At 42.7% G+C, this 15,956-nt stretch overlaps 1 protein-coding gene across 4 annotated transcripts in view; it reads right to left on the minus strand.

Annotated features, from left to right (window-relative positions):
* The window catches only part of CAMTA2 (calmodulin binding transcription activator 2), a 52,428-nt gene that overhangs the window by 30,132 nt on the left and 6,340 nt on the right, over positions 1–15,956 (minus strand). For all 4 annotated transcript variants that reach the window (XM_072399287.1, XM_072399286.1, XM_072399285.1 and 1 more), the window contains exons 4-11: positions 15,293–15,360; positions 13,900–14,035; positions 13,724–13,795; positions 11,923–12,076; positions 9,746–9,886; positions 6,142–7,424; positions 5,682–5,808; positions 1,914–2,048 (exon numbers count right to left, since the gene is read on the minus strand). In XM_072399287.1, coding sequence (XP_072255388.1) covers positions 1,914–2,048; positions 5,682–5,808; positions 6,142–7,424; positions 9,746–9,886; positions 11,923–12,076; positions 13,724–13,795; positions 13,900–14,035; positions 15,293–15,360 — 2,116 coding nt within the window. The remainder of the gene's footprint in view (positions 1–1,913; positions 2,049–5,681; positions 5,809–6,141; positions 7,425–9,745; positions 9,887–11,922; positions 12,077–13,723; positions 13,796–13,899; positions 14,036–15,292; positions 15,361–15,956) is intronic.

Here is a 15,956-nt window from a genome sequence, read left to right on the forward strand (position 1 = left end):
GAGGATGGCGGCCTGGCATTCAGAGAGGCACAGGAGGCGATGGTGGGGATCTTACCATATCCCTCGTATAACTGATCTTCAGGACAGACTGAATTGGGGGCTCTTTTTTAATTCATTTTCCATAGACATTTAACCCTTTTAATCCTATTACTAGCAGCTGCTTAGTAATGCTCAACTTATCTTTCCTGTCTAAAGGGGAGCTCCAGGGCACCAATAAAAATGAAGTAAGGGACAAACCCACACTTGCACTTTTCAATTTTCCAGTCTTGTTAGCCCTACCTGCTGGACAACAGATCTCCTCCTATTCCCTGCAATCTTTGTCCCAAACATACATTGATTTCTGTCCAATTAATAAAAGACTGTAGACTGCCCACATACTGTGTGCAGGAAAATGGCTTCTGGGAGATGTGGTTCTGGGTGAATTAATTCATCAGTAGGAACTGACTGCACTTCAGCTGTCCCTGAGAGAGGGTAATGTGAGTGATAAATGCTGTTCCTTGCTACAGGAAATGTGTGGCCCTAATTGCCCCTCTTTTTCAGATTTTATTTTCTCAATCAGCCCACCATAGTGCTCACAGTAAAAAGGTCAGCTGGTCAAACTAAATTAGCGGGCCAATGTGCAATGGCATTACATGGTTATTTTTCCCAGTTATGGAAGCCCTACAATAGAAGTCTTGTGTGCAGCTCAGGATCGCAAACTGGGCAGCCACAGGGGGGTGCTTTGCAGTCGAAAATTACTGATCTCCCTGACAGCTATGCCATGGCGCATTTTCTGCCATTTTTCAAGTTGCAGGCAGCTGACAAATGCAGATACATCAGTATTTTCCCCAGAAATGTTTAAAGCTGGGTGGGAAGAAGCTGTAGGTGGGTGGCAGCCCCTGTTTTGTAACCCAATGTGTTAGTAACCACCCAAAAACAGCCAGATGGTTACTGAAAAGTGTCGGGTGGTGCACCCAGCTAAAAGGGGCTGGGGAGATCACTGCACATTTTGGTGACCCTGTATATTCCTGGCAATGAGTGTACTACTTTTAGGTGCAGGTACAACTAATTTTACATACAGGGTGGAAATAGAAATTGATTCAGGATGTGGAAAATCAGAGTACACAATTGAAGCACAGAAGGAGCCCTTTCTTTAGCGGAAGAAAAACTTGCCAATCTCACGCATGTGCAGTGCGAGATCAGGTGATGCAGGAAGAAGAACCCGGAAGAAGAGAGAAGAAGATGTCAGCACTTCTTCCGTGCCAAGCCGAAGACGGATACCGGGACCCAAACAAAGAAACCTCCACACAGATCGACGGCAAAGGAAAGCGTGTTTTTTTTTTATTTTGAGTTTACTTCCGCTTTAACTCTTAGGAAAGGCCCACCTGCTTGTTACAAGGATTTGGCAAGTAGGCTTTAAATATGGCTATATACTTACCGTATACTCTTGTGGGATTCATTACCTTGGAACCTCTTCCCTTTGCTGCTCAGCAGGTCACAGCTCTCGGACTTCATCCTGAATAATGCAGGATCGCCAGTCCTGCACTGTACAGAACACCTAGGGCTCCCCCACATTCTTGCAAAAGTGTGTCAGCTACCAAAGGAGCCAGGAATAGATCAGGCAAGTAGTTCACCTTATTTACCCACGGGCAACCAAACTTGTAATGTGTTGGGAGTATCATGCAGACAGTAAAGTACTGTTCACCAGTATTGTCTGTCTCCTGACAACTGATCCTCACCCATTAATAACTTACTATGCCTTGTTATGTATGGTATTAAGTGTGTGAAGCCATCTTGGTGGAGGTAGGGCCTCGCTCCTGCATGTCAGAACCTCCATGATGGAGTAAGGTGATCAGCAGTAGTAACACTATCAAATGTCATTCAAAATCTCAGTGCTGTGTATTGTTATAACATATTATATACATTTCACTCACCATCTAAAGACAGCCAGTCCAGCTGGGTGCTGGGCAGAGACAGGAAATTCCGAGCACGATACTCAAAGATGACGGAGTGTGAAATCACCTGCTGGTGCTGAATGACCTGAAGGGTGACCAGGCCGGCTTCATGAGCTGTAGTCAAGGATTGACAACATATTATTACCATCCTAATATTTTTTATAATACACAAATGTATTTCTCATATATATCACCGTATAGTAATGAATGTCTTAACAAAACTAAATAAATGAATGGACTGCTGCCATTACCTGCAAATGAGGCACAATGGGTCTGATTTATTAAAGCTCTCCGAGCCTGCATAGGATACACTTTCATCAGTATAGCTGGGTGATCCACCAAACCTGGAATGGATTTCTTTAAAATGATTTGCTATTTGCTAGCCTCCCCAGCGGAAAGCGGTAACCCCGAGTCACATTCAGGGTAGTTAAAAATGTAAAAAATAAAACCTTACCTGGACCCATCAGCGTCCTCCAGGGTCCTGCAATCATCTGGCCGCGTCTTCTTCCTTGATCTGTCCCCCGGCGAGTGCGCTGACGTTTCCGGTGATGTCGGTACGTGCGGCTGTTACTAGGGCATGGCGGGAATTTCAAATTATTTTGTATTGCATTCAGTACAAAATTACTGTATTGAATGCAATACATTGGATTTATATGTCTAAAAGCATTACATTGTCTTTCATGATAATTTATTTTACAGTATATTATAATAGTATAAGTATAATAAAGTTTGAAACAATAAATCATGTCAAAGTTTATTAATAAATTTATTTTTAAACATTTATTTCATTTATTATTTTGACATGATTTTGTGTTTCCAGCTTTATTATACTCATACTATTAAAAAAACTGTAAAATAAATTTTCATGAAAAACAATGTACTGCTTTTAGACATATAAATCCGCCCAGGAGGCTAGAAAATGTTTTGAATCCTGGATCAGATCCATTGCAGGTTTGCTGGTTCACCCATCTTCACTGATGAAAGTGTATCCTCTCCAGCCTTGGAGAGCTTTATTTAATCGACCCCAATTAGTCATTCTGTATTGCAAAAGGTAGGAAAATTAGCAAATTCTCTATAAAAATTCTTTATACTGCATGCAGTTCATGCATAGCAATGTATAAACTCCCATCTCATTCCTGGCAGCTGTAAGACGATAAGCATGGCGTCTAGTGCAAGGATAGTTTTATTCTAGCACATGTGCCCATTGGATGTTAATAGACAAAACAGGATGGCAAATCTGAAAACAAATGCTAAATAAATAAGCAAGAGAGATGTAAAGAAATGGCAGAGAAGGAATGAGAAATGCCTCTGGACCTGGCACATTAGCAGGTACTCTGCAGTGTTCAACCCAGAAAATGAAATCTTATTTATGTATAAAAACTGGGAGTGACAAGAATAATAATTAAAAAAAAAAATACAGAAGAAGTATGAACATAGAAAAAGGGTGGTACTGGCAGAAAGTTCTAATAAAAAAAAGAAGAAATATTACAATTGAACGCAAAATAAAAAAAAAAAAATCAATAATATTTTTACTTTAAATAAAAGGGTTGTCTAATCTTATGTAAAGAAAAATTTGGAGTTTAGGTCTGCTTTAATCAAATGTAACAGTATCAGTTGGGACATTGTAAGCACATTGTATAATATAAAAGAAAAGTAGCCAAAGTATGGAAGAATAAAGCTGCGTACACACTTCCAATTTTTATCGTTCAAAATGAACGACGAACGAACGATTGGGCAAAAATCGTTCGTAAAAAAGTAACCAACGACGCCGACGAACGAGGAAAGTCGTTGAAAATGAACGACCGGACCGGCGGATCGGATTGGACGACGACGATCGTTGACCATCGTTCGTGTGTACGATCGTTCATTGATCGTCCATGGTCTGAGCATGCGTGATGAACGAACGTTCCTGCGGTGCACGTAACTTCCTGTATCGTTCAAACGATCGCATCTATTGTGTGTACAATATCTACGAACGATCGTGTCGTTATCTGTATGTACAGGATCGGTGCTATACGATCGTTCGCAGATATCGTGCAGGATCGTTCGTCGTTCATTTACCAACGATAATAATTGGAAGTGTGTACGTAGCTTAAACATAGAACACAGGGTGCAACAGCAATATGTAACAAAATCAAACATGTAGCTAAAGTATCAGTGTCAAATTGTATATTATATAAGAAAACAACAAATCAGTGAAGCTAGAAAATAAAGAAATGAAGGGGTGGAAAACAAGAACACTAGGGGGGAAGGAGGAAGGAGAGTGAGTGGTAACCAGTCAGAAACAGATAAGAGAAGCTTGGAAATACATGTAGAAAAAGTCGGAAAGTGAGGAGGGTATGATCAAATGAAGACAATTCCTGTACTCAGGAAACTAGAAATGTTTTGAAGGTGCGTGGGAAGACTAAAACAGAGACGGGTGCTTACTAAAAAGCACCGGGTGGGGCGCCCATCTTAAAGGCCCTGGGGAGATCACTGCTCTGCCATAAACTCAGGAGAGGTAACAAAGTGGTTGTATATACATCAGGGAATTTTTGGAGGATTTTATGAGAATATCAGGGAGGGTTATTATTAGAAACGCAGAGAGGTTTCATGTTAGGGTTCCAGGGAGAGCCAGCACTAGGACTAAAGATAGGTTTGCAGGTAGGGTTAGTGTTACGGCTGGGTTTACAGGTTTATAGGGGGAACATAAAGGATAAGTTTACGGGGAGGTTAGGGTTGGTTTAACAAGGAGGGATAGCTAGGGCTAGGTTTACAGAGAAGGGTAGGGTTGGTGTTACAGGTAAACAGTGTTCAACCCAGAAATCTATTTAAGCTGGATGGGCTGGGTTGAAACCCCTGGTATTGTGACCCAACTCTTCAGTAACCACCCAAAAACAGCCGGGTGGTTACTGAAAAGTACCGGGTGGTGTGCCCAGCTGAAAGGGGCTGGGGAGAACACTGGGTAAGGTTAGCTTTAGGGAGAAGTTTGGGATTGCCCTTACTGGGACACTTAGGTTGGCATTACACTGAGAGTTATTGCTATACGGTTAAAGCATTCCTAAAAACTACAAGTGCTCCCCCACAAGAAACAAACAAACAAAACTCACAACTGGAAAATTTCCATGTGACTCCAAACCGTTTTTATGTTTCACAACCTTTTAGATTGTAAGCTCTTCGGGTCAGGGTCCTCTCCTCCTGTGTCACTGTCTGTATCTAAACCTTCACTGCTTACCAATCATTCCATATCTCCCCTCCTATTGTGTGATACTTCCCCCACCTCCTAGATTGTATGCTCTTCTGGGCAGGGTCCTCTCTTCCTCCTGTGTATCCGTCTGTCATTTGCAACCCCTATTTAATGTACAGCGATGCGTAATATGTTGGCGCTATATAAATCCTGTTTAATAATAAGAATGGTTGGAGGTTCTTACTTTTGACCCCCAGTGTAGCTGATAACTGCCCAGTATCACAGTCAGGCCATTTACTACCCTCACATGACTGAACCCTATTAAAGCAAAGAAAAGTCTTCAATGCAAAACAAAAAATATAAATATTGTAATAAATTGCTGGAGCCTTATTTACCTTACCTACAATTCTGTGACCTATTCCTTAGAACAGACCGCAGACTTACAACCAGGCCTGACTGCGTCCAGGAGGCTACTAAAACATTCCACTATCACTTTACTATTAAACACTAAGACAAACCTTATAATATGCTAACACTGGAAGTAGGAATAAAGCATAGAATTACAAGGAGCAGACACTTACCTGGGCAGTAGCAACGTAGGACCCCTGATTGGATGAGAGATGCAGGGACGGTCACATGGTCAAATACACAGGAATAGGAGTCAGAATCCTCCACCCATGGCCCTGTTATGAGAATCTTGACACCTCCCTGAGTGATAACAAAGAGACGAATGACAGCAATGGAAATAAGGACAAAAAGCAAAAAGGTCAAGGGAAGAAAGTAGAGAGGACAAGTATATTTAAACAGCATGCACCTAGGATATAAACCAGCTTCTCTGGGTGTACAGTGGGATGAATGGCTCTATATTAGGATGTATCCGGTCTATAAACCAGCGGCTCTGGGTGTACAGTAGGATAAATGGCACAGTGTGTGTTCCAAGTCAAAAACATTTAACAAATGGATATATCAGCTGTAGGAAAACTGAACCAATTTATATTGAACACAATACTATGAGGTAGTAGACAGAGACCGTTTCGTTACCTCTGGGTAGGACCACTCTGGAGAGAAATCTGTGATCCCCACTAGTCCTATGGATCCATCGCCCGTCTCAGAAAATGAATCGGTAATAGCTGAGGTGTCGGTGTTCATGGGTTGCACCTGCTGGGGTAGAGGTTGTTGCTGCACTGGTTGTTGCTGTCCATAGACCGCCTGGACCGGAGAAGAACTTGCTTGCGGGTCTCCAAATTGCCCATACCCACTTGGGGCAGCTTCTTCCGTCATCAGGTCAGAGATGAGATCAGGGAACTGACTGTCAAACGAGATATTGAAGTTTTCAGCGGATAGCTCCATGTGGACACTGGAGGCACCGGAAGAAGAGCTCAGGTCATTCTGGATGATGGAGTAAAGGTCGTTCATGTGACTTCCCGCGGCTTCATTGTCTTCTTGCTTTTCCACCGTAGACACGACTTCCGCCTGGACGTCATCACTGGAGCTGACCTGCCCTTCTCTCGAATCTTCCATCTCCACCTCTGAACTATGGCAAACGTTTTCCTCTACTTTGTGACTCTCTTCTTCCATTGCGGCCTTGGCCACAGATGAATTCCCCTCCTCCACTTTGGCGACCATATCTGATTGCGTCAGCTCGTTTGATTCCATAAGACTACTGACCTGGGATCCCGAAACCCCCCCATCGCTTGTCTCCGTCTTGAACACCTCATTTTTAGCTGCGCCTCCATACGTCTGGCCTTCCTTCGGACTATTCAGGAAGGAGTCAGGGTCAAAAGTTTCAGTGCTTGCCCCAGGAGCTGTCTCTGTTGCTACCTCCAGACTATGAGATGAGGAAAGCAGAAGACCCTCCACAGGTGAGGGCAGAAGGGAAATACCGACTGGTACAGCAGCAGGCTGGGTTCCAGCGTCAGCTGGTATCAGATGCTGGCTTGGCGTCAATGTAAGAGACTTTTCGGGAATTCCGGTCATGACCAGCACCGCACTGATGCCGGGGACACCAGGGGTGGTGGTTATGGTGACCCCGGCCAACTCTCGGTCAGTGTAAAAGCCATTGGAGAGGGTCAGCGGCGGTGAGGCCTGTGTTGTATCGGGGAGATCTGGGAAGGAATGTGAGGAGCTGGGATCATTCCCCAAAGGGGTTTTGCCACCCTTACTTCCTGGCCTCCTGTCTTTGACTTGGTCAGGATCTGCCGAAGAGGACGAGATGTTCTGGACCTCCGTGAGGGCAGGAAAGGGACACAGTCGTGGCTCCACCTTCGGAGAGATGATACGATGCTTCGTACTGGTGCATTTGTGAGGGACGCCCCCCGCTGTCCCTAACAGAACAAAAAGAAAGAAATGTACTACTTTTCCACAATTTATTTTTACTTAAAGAGAACCTATGCAAGGGACACATCAAGTAAAAAGCACACACCACACCCTTCTTTCCTGATAATTACCCGATTTCATGCAATGGCAAGGTCCATCACATAGCATTCAGAAATTATCACAACTCCCCGTTTCTATACTCCAACAAACTGGATCTCTGGAGGAGCATTGCAATTATCAAAATGCTTTGATAGTGGGTGGTATGAGGAGTGTGCGCTCCAAGGCAGGCAGAATTTGAATGTACAGAGCACAATGTAATGGGGTACATACAGATAGAGCTGTTGCCCTATGTATTGCCCACATGTGATCCTGAACCTCCATTGTTTATTAAATGAAAGTCTATTTAATGAAAGGATCAGTTAGGCAGAGGAAACAGCTAGATAATGCTGCAAACAAGGCGGGTTCTGTTTGACTTGCTGCAGCTTACAGTTTACATTGTGAGAGGCTCACAGTGTGCAGTGGAAATTGTTTCAGAGGAGCCGCTATGTATGACAGAAAGGTAGGAAAGTTTTAAGTGGAATATTATAAATAAAAAATACTAAATGTATTTATTAATTAATCCCCTGGCTATTGCCATGAAATTCATTTCAGCTCATCTCTTTGTGACATCATTCTGCTGAATTGCTCCAGTCTTCTCCCTGTTGACTGTTTTCCATAGAGATATATGTAGAGTTTTCCACAAGCCCACAGAAGGCAGCTGAAAAAACAAATCAGCTATACCAGTGTAAAAGACAAAATTCTGGATATTAGTACACAACCAGTAGGATTCACCTTTACTTACCTCTAAACAAACAGAAAACAATCTGTTCTGCTGGGATTTGATCTTACAACTCTACATTGAAATGTGATTTCAGGGAATTGGTCAAAATAAGCTTTGGAGCATACAGATCTTCCTCCACCATGACAAGGCTACTCAAAGTAAGGTGAGTGTTGAAATACCTACACCTCTCACCAATGTCCCTTGTTCAACAGATGTAAAGTCTCATGCTGCTTGTCAGCTATCTCATAATGGATGGCTGACAAAGCTGCAACTCAACCTGGATAAAACCCAATTCATCATCATTCCCCCCTCACATTCCAAATCTCCCCAACTTATTTCTAACTGTTAATAACCCTGATATTCCTCCTTCCCCTCAGGCAAGTTGTCTCGGAGTCACCTTCAAATCTGCCATTTCCTTTACCCCCCAAATTCAGAACATTTCCAGGTCCTGTCACTTTCACCTCCAAAATCCGCCCCTACCTGTCCCCAGAGAGACGACCAAACTACTTGTACACGCTCCTATCATCTCTTGTCTGGACTTCTGTAACCTCCTCCTCTCCGGTATTCCACTAACCCGACTCTCTCCTCTACAATCTAAAAACTTTAAAATCAAATTAAAGCTCCTGTGCTTTGCCTTCAAATCCCTCCACAGTTCTTGTCCCACTTACTTTTCTGACCTGGTAAAAAAATAACCCCACCTAGCCGCTCTCTCCGCTCCTCCAATGACCTACTAATGAATTCCTCACTCATAACCTCATCACACGCATGGCTCCAAGACTTTTCTAGAGCTGCCCCAACTCTCTGGAATGGTCTTCCTCGTCTTATTCGGCTTACTTTGTGATAAGTTAAAAGAGGCCTTAAAACCCATCTTTTTAAACTTGCTTACCCGTCTACTTCTGTCTCTTTAAACCTTCACTGCTTACCCATCATTCCATATCCCCCTCTTATTGTGTGATACTTCCCCCATCTCCTAGATTGTAAGCTCTTCAGGGGAGGCTCCTTCCTCCTGTGTATCTGTCTGTCATCTGCAACCCCTATTTATTGTACAACGCTGCAATATATGTTGGCACTATATATTCTGTTTAATAAAAATTTCCGTCCATCCTGACTGCGTCATGTCATGTCATGTTTGGCTGCGACATCGTACAGCCAAAGTGAGGAGCCAGATCTAAGTGAGTTAGTACTGGTTGGCTGCTCAAGTATCCAATCAATGCATCTGAGTAAAGCAGATCTCATGCAGCAGCTGGGTGCGGACAGGTGTGCATAAGATTATATGGACATACAGTGATCCTCTTTTTATTATATTAAATGTGCATTTGATGTATTTTTCACCATTTAAAAGCCCTAAAACTAGCACTGGGTGCCGCCATCTTGGATATAATGTCACCAGTTCCAGCAGATTCAGATCTGTCAAGTAACTGACATTCTATAGTATTTCTCTCCTTCACCGGTCTGCTTATGACTTGTTTTATGCCGCTGCTAGGGGTCCACAGGATAACCAACACTTACCCGTATTGGTGTTACACAGACAAGTGTGCGTGCGAGGAGGCGGCTTGGCCTGGTGCGTCTCCAGGGTCTGTTGCACCAGCTGCTCTATGGAGAATTCACTTGTTCCATTTCCGTTGCTGCAGGACCATTTAATGCCATGAACTGTGGAGAAGAAAAAAAATGACTCAAATTGGTGACCTTATAATAATCAGCGCCATGTGACCTTCCATTATATTCCTCTCAATGACCTATGCTGGCAGATCTTAGTCAGATAACTAGGACCTGGGGCCTCCCCTGGAACACGTGTTACAATGGAACAAGTCTGTGATCAACCACTGGACAATAGAACGTGCTGAAATTCCGATGAACAAATAATCACAAGCTTTAATAACATGCAGCTCAGGAAACCAGTCAGGGCTGAAAAAGACCATGTGGTCTTTCCATCAAAAACTATTTTAGCTAAATACTTTTTGACTTTGCTAGTTAGAGGTTGCCTTCCTGCTCCCCTTATTTTAGCTTCAGCACTCTTGAACCATATTTACACTATACATTGTACAATCAGGACCTCATACCTGGTCTGTTTTGTGTGTCGCAGAGCACAAATATGAAAATGACAGCCTGAACATCTGAAGCATTGGATAAAGACTTTTTGTGAACGAGACTTTGTTCTTTATTTTTCTGCTTTTGTAATATTATTAAAGATCTGGTTTATTGTTGGAGAAACAGCTGTTTAATTGTACCACCTAGTGTGGCAGCTACCTACTTAAATACTAAACTGTATGCAGTTTTAAGGAGAAACTACCAAGCAGCCTCCAGCTCCTCCTTCGCTTGTTTCTACAATTAATCCATATTCATGGCAAAGAAGAACGATGAATAAAGCAGTCCAGCCATGCTTATGTTCTTTAGAAGTTGGATGCAGCAAAGATTTTTTTTTTTTGCTGCAAAGACTATTAAATTAGAGGTAAGGCAACACAGTATAACAAAGGCCAAAGAGAAGTACTTTGGTTAGTGACTGCCAAGCAGGGGGGTGCAGGGCTTATGAAGTAAAATGCAAGTAATAAGGGAAGCCATCCTAAGGTTGTTGGTTACAATGCAGTTTAGAAATCATTAAACCTTTATCAAGATGCTGAACCCATAAAGAACACATGTACAATAGAAAACTATTCCTGACCTTTTACAGATTTCCTGAAAAAGTTGCTTGGTAAAAATAGCCCTTCGCTCTGATTTTATGCAATACTTGTCAGGCAAACACAGATACAGTGATCAACCCAGAAATATTGGGTGGGAAGAAATTGCAGGAGGGTAGAAGCCCCTGAATTGTGACCCAACTCATCAGTAACCACCCAAAAGCTGGGGTGGTTGCTGAAAAGTGCCCCGGCAAAAGGGGAGACCACTGCAGATATGTGTGTAATGTACACATATTGGGTTTGTCTTGTAAAAGAGGAAGAAGTTGGTTGTTAAGAATAAAATCTTTAAAATATTTGATCAACCTAATTCCATTTTGAATACCCAATTAGATGCAAGGGAAATGAAAGAAACAGGATTTGTATTGATGCATGAGTGGATATGTAGAGTGACATTAGTTTGCCCTAAAATAGGGAGGCTGAGAGTAAAGGACCAGTTGCCAGTATTGTCGGGGGTCTCCCTACCATTGACTGACTTGCCATGCCTTGTTTTGCACTGTGCCTGTGTGTACAGAGGGGCATCTTGGTCGAGGCAGGTCTTTAACTCCTCATGTCAGAGCATCCAACATGGAGAACAGTGAGAAGCACAGTACAGACCAGTTGTGCCTTAGATCTCAAAATGCAGATATATGGCTATCAGTCTGCAGGCACAGGAGTGCCTAGGCTTCCTCATATAGCACTGCTGTGACATCTCTAGCTAATGACCTGTTGATGCTGTTTTTCCAAAGCAAATCAGGGTACCCTTTAGGCACAGTAAGATTTCTAAATTTTCCCTAGAAAAAAGCCAAAGCTTAAGGTTGGGGTCTATTTATCAAAACAGAGAATCTGACATTCGTTGAAACGTTTCATGTGTTTCAAAGGCTGTAACTGATTCTCCACCAAGGAATGTTTCAGATTCACTGCTTTATAAATAAACCCCTTTGATTCCAGTTCTGCTTTTATATAGTTCTTCATTAACCAAGAAATATAACAATCAGCAGAATGGCCCTGTGCACCCCTGGCCTTGCTCCTTACACATTGGTTTGAGTTGACTAATCAGTTCCTCTTTGCTGCATTTCATCCACTCCTTGCGGTCGCTGCTAGTGGAGCAAAGAATCGGCCCGCAGATCTTCCCGCAGTCCTCGATGGGCGGAACATTGAGATAGTGGACCAGGACTATGTCGGGGTTCTAAAAAAAAAAAAAAAAAAGACGACATTGAATGTCTGACTGATATATGTACAAAACAATGCTCCCTTTAAGCTTGCAGTAACACAAACCACTGCTGTGACATCTCTAGCTAATGACCATACATGCAGCGATTTGTGATTAATCTATACAAGTGATTGAGCTACAATTAAATTCATTAAGGTGTAGCATTGTGCTTGATGCATTCAACCCAAAGCTTTGAATAATACATCTCGGTTCAATATTCTACTAGAAACAATAACTTCATCCTGATTTTCTTTACAGCTACATGTGGAGATGTTTGAATGGGCAGTCAGAAGCAACAGAGAAAATTCTGCCATAGCAGAGTTAAAATCAACAGTTTACTAAATCAAAGTCATAGCTTCCTGAAAAAAACTTCTTTCAAGAGCCTTCAGCCCTGACGTATGTATTGGGATGGCCCTCAGGAGTTCTTCAAAAAAACAAAATGGCATGGATGAGTAAAAGTGGAGGGCATCCCTATGCAGACTTAACCTACAGCCTGCTCTAGATAATGCCCACGTGATGCAAAGTCTCCATGGTTTAAAGAACTGAAAGGAACCTAATCCGTATGATTCACCTGTGCAAGTTCCAGTGCAGGGGCCGCCATCTTTGGCAATCTCGATTGGATGTGCCAGGATGGCCTAACTCTGGCAGCCAAAGCTCAGCTTTGATTCAAGAAACCCAGGGCAATCAGACAAGTAAGAGGCATTATTGCAGAAGTGACGTCATCTCTCCCTTTCTGCAATAATGACTGGCCTGATCACGCAAACTTAAAAGTCTAAAAGGTTTTGGGGGTCTTCACAGAGGAGGTTTTTACAGGTAAATAATATATATAAAATATGAAAACTGCAAAAATAATTTTATGCAAATTTTCCCAAAATTTTTTTTGTTGGAATAAAGAACGAATTACTTTATCCCCCCATGGGACAATAAGTAGCATTGGTTAAAGATATTTTTCTCAGGTTATTCTATGACATCCAATATAGGAGAGAAGGAAACAACTGGATGGCCTGCTGAGGACACCTAGTGGCCGAACACAAGGCAGCAGGTTATGGCCTTTTAATTCCCCTTAACAACAATGTATTTTATTATTGTTATTATCATTATTATTATTATTAAACATGTACTATATAGCACCAACCTATTACCCAGAGCTGTACATTAAACACTTTCTATATTTGATTTATGTTTAATGCAGTCTAATATTTCTCATGTGAATTAGAAACAAAATTCAAAAGTTTAACTCCTCAGCCCACGCAGAGCACAAAAATCCAAGTCTCTGCAAGGGGGATCTATTAGGCCCCATACCTTGTGTACTTGTGTTTCCTCGTGGCTCTAAGCTCCTCTGCAGCCTGTGCTATTAACCCAATGAGTGGTGAAATTATACCCCAGTCATGTGACCGGTAAGCAACCTAGACTCGTCTGGAGGGGGTTGCCCTTTGCAGAGACATTGCTTTTTTGACGTAACCATGATTCTTTAATAAAATAAAAGTGACATTTATGTATGTATTACAAAATACAGGTAGTGAGGTATTAAAGATTGCAAAGCAGCTTTTGTTTTTTTTTCCATATCTTCTCAGGGTTCAGTAAAGGAATTGAAGGAAGTGATTATGGTGATTGAACACTTACCTGCAGGAGCCAGTAGCAGCGTCGGTGGAAGGTGGGGACGATGGATGAGTGGACGTAGCACCCATATAGACACTGCGGAGACATAAGAGTCACATTTATCAGATCAGAGATGTGCATACACCAACCCTGCAGATCTCTTACCTCAATATTCATCCTCATCCTGAGTCTAAGCTCACCTCCATGCCCTGCACCTTCAGCTTCATGTGGTCCTCCCGGGTGGTCTTGCCGTCTTTCCTCTTCTTCCAGCAGTAGCCATCTTTGCGGTATTTTACCTTCTTGCGGTTGTATAGGATGATAGAGCCGTTCTGTGGTCTGAAGTAGAAATGGGGAAAAGTCACTAGAAGTTTTATATTTAGAGGGGAAAAGGTGGAGTTTAAATTTCAGATGACCACCTGGATGATTTAGGACAGGCATGTCCAAAGTTTAGATTGCCACCGGTCAGCAGCCTCTGTCATCACAGGGAATCCCCTATGTCAATATAGTGGGCGTGTACGGTACCCGCACAGACCACGCCCATTCTGATTCGAAGAACGTGCTCTGCGTGGAGCCCCGTACTGACACAGACTCCATGCGCAGGGAATCCCACATGTCAACCTAGTGGGCGTGTGCTGTGTGGGAACCGCGCAGACCACGCCCAGATTAACCCTGGTTAGTGGTCGGCCCCCACACATTTTCACCTCACCAAATCTGGCCCTCTTTGCAAAAAGTTTGGACAACCCTGATTTAGGAGATGCAACACTAAGTGAACCTGTCATTAGATAAACCATATGAAACTAAAGTACCGGCAGGTGAGTGTAAATATTAAAGTTGTAAACAGGCAGTAAAGTATTGTATTGAAGAAGGCACATTGCCCATCTCTTCTGCAATAAAAGACCGGCCTGTTTTATTTTTTACATTTAGTTTCACCCAACAGTTGAAAGAAAAAGCAGTTCTGGTGGCAATACTAACCTCCTCTCAAGTGCTTTCTCCTGCAGTAACTACTTTCTTTCACTAGATGTCCTCAGATTCCTGAGTTTTTAATATAGAAGATTAGGGATGCACTGTGGGTGTATAGCATCATGGAGACCCCATTATTCACAGTTATGTATGTTATTCTGATGCAGAGAGAGATGCAAATCTCATCACATCAATGCAGTAGGTCACGGACAGTTATATTATTTACAGACTAAATATTCAGACTTTGATAAAAGCAACTTTAATTGGAATACTAATCTCTAATTTGGAGCAGCCCCGAACAATAATTATTTCCACCACTAGATGTCATTAGTATTGCAAACTGCATGACTGCCAGCATCATTCAGCCAGCTTCCTTTCCACCAATGAGGTCCACCAATGGCCCCGCCCCTGGGAAATATCACATGGTCTGGGCTCAGGGTATTACTGAATTGAATGGCAGTCTCACATCATCACACAACCACATTGAGCAGTAAGGCCTGCCCACCACAAATGTGGAGACCGGGCCAGTGATATCATCGTAGCCCTGGGTTTATATAGGAGCTTGGGGTTCCATAGAACATAGACAATGATATGGTTAGGGCCCATTTAGATTGCCCTTCAGGTTCACCATACCTGGTTTTGGGGGCACAAGAAAGCCATTCGTCATGTTTTTCAAAGGTAATAAGGTAAGAGGCGATCTCCTGCGAGTAAACAAAAAGAAATAAAATTAAGGTGAGGGTGGAGACATCACATGTTACAATGCTGCAAATAGGACAGAAGTGTAATAACACAGCCATACAAAGACCACCACTAAAGGTGACCTGTCATGAGAGAAAGATATTCCTGACCCAATGTTGTCTGTTTCTAGCTGGAACATTCTGGTCTGCTCTCCTGCAATCATGCAGCTAGTGAAGCAGTGACCAGTACTGAAAATTAAGTAATCAACTTCCCCCAGGTTATAGAACTTCTACCTAGTTCTAGTCACAGAAGAAGTCTGGTGGGATGAATCAGCTCTGACTTCCTAAAGATCTTGTATGGTCCATAAGTCACATCACACAACAAGATTTATCAGCTCCATCTTGGAGTTTTGGCGTCCACATACGACTGTGTGGCCCAACTCTTATTGTATATTCCATACCACAAAATATATAACAGAAGACATGATGGGAGCCGGGTATAATGGGCACAGCAAGGGTGCAGATCCAGGAAATAAGTGCAGGGAAGGAAAAAGCCATAGCAAGTAGACCCAGAACTCAAAGCAAGATTGGTGGGACCTTCTCATGATGGGCACAGTAGG

Source organism: Pyxicephalus adspersus, chromosome 2, assembly GCF_032062135.1.
Source record: "Pyxicephalus adspersus chromosome 2, UCB_Pads_2.0, whole genome shotgun sequence".
NCBI classification, from domain to species: domain Eukaryota; kingdom Metazoa; phylum Chordata; class Amphibia; order Anura; family Pyxicephalidae; genus Pyxicephalus; species Pyxicephalus adspersus.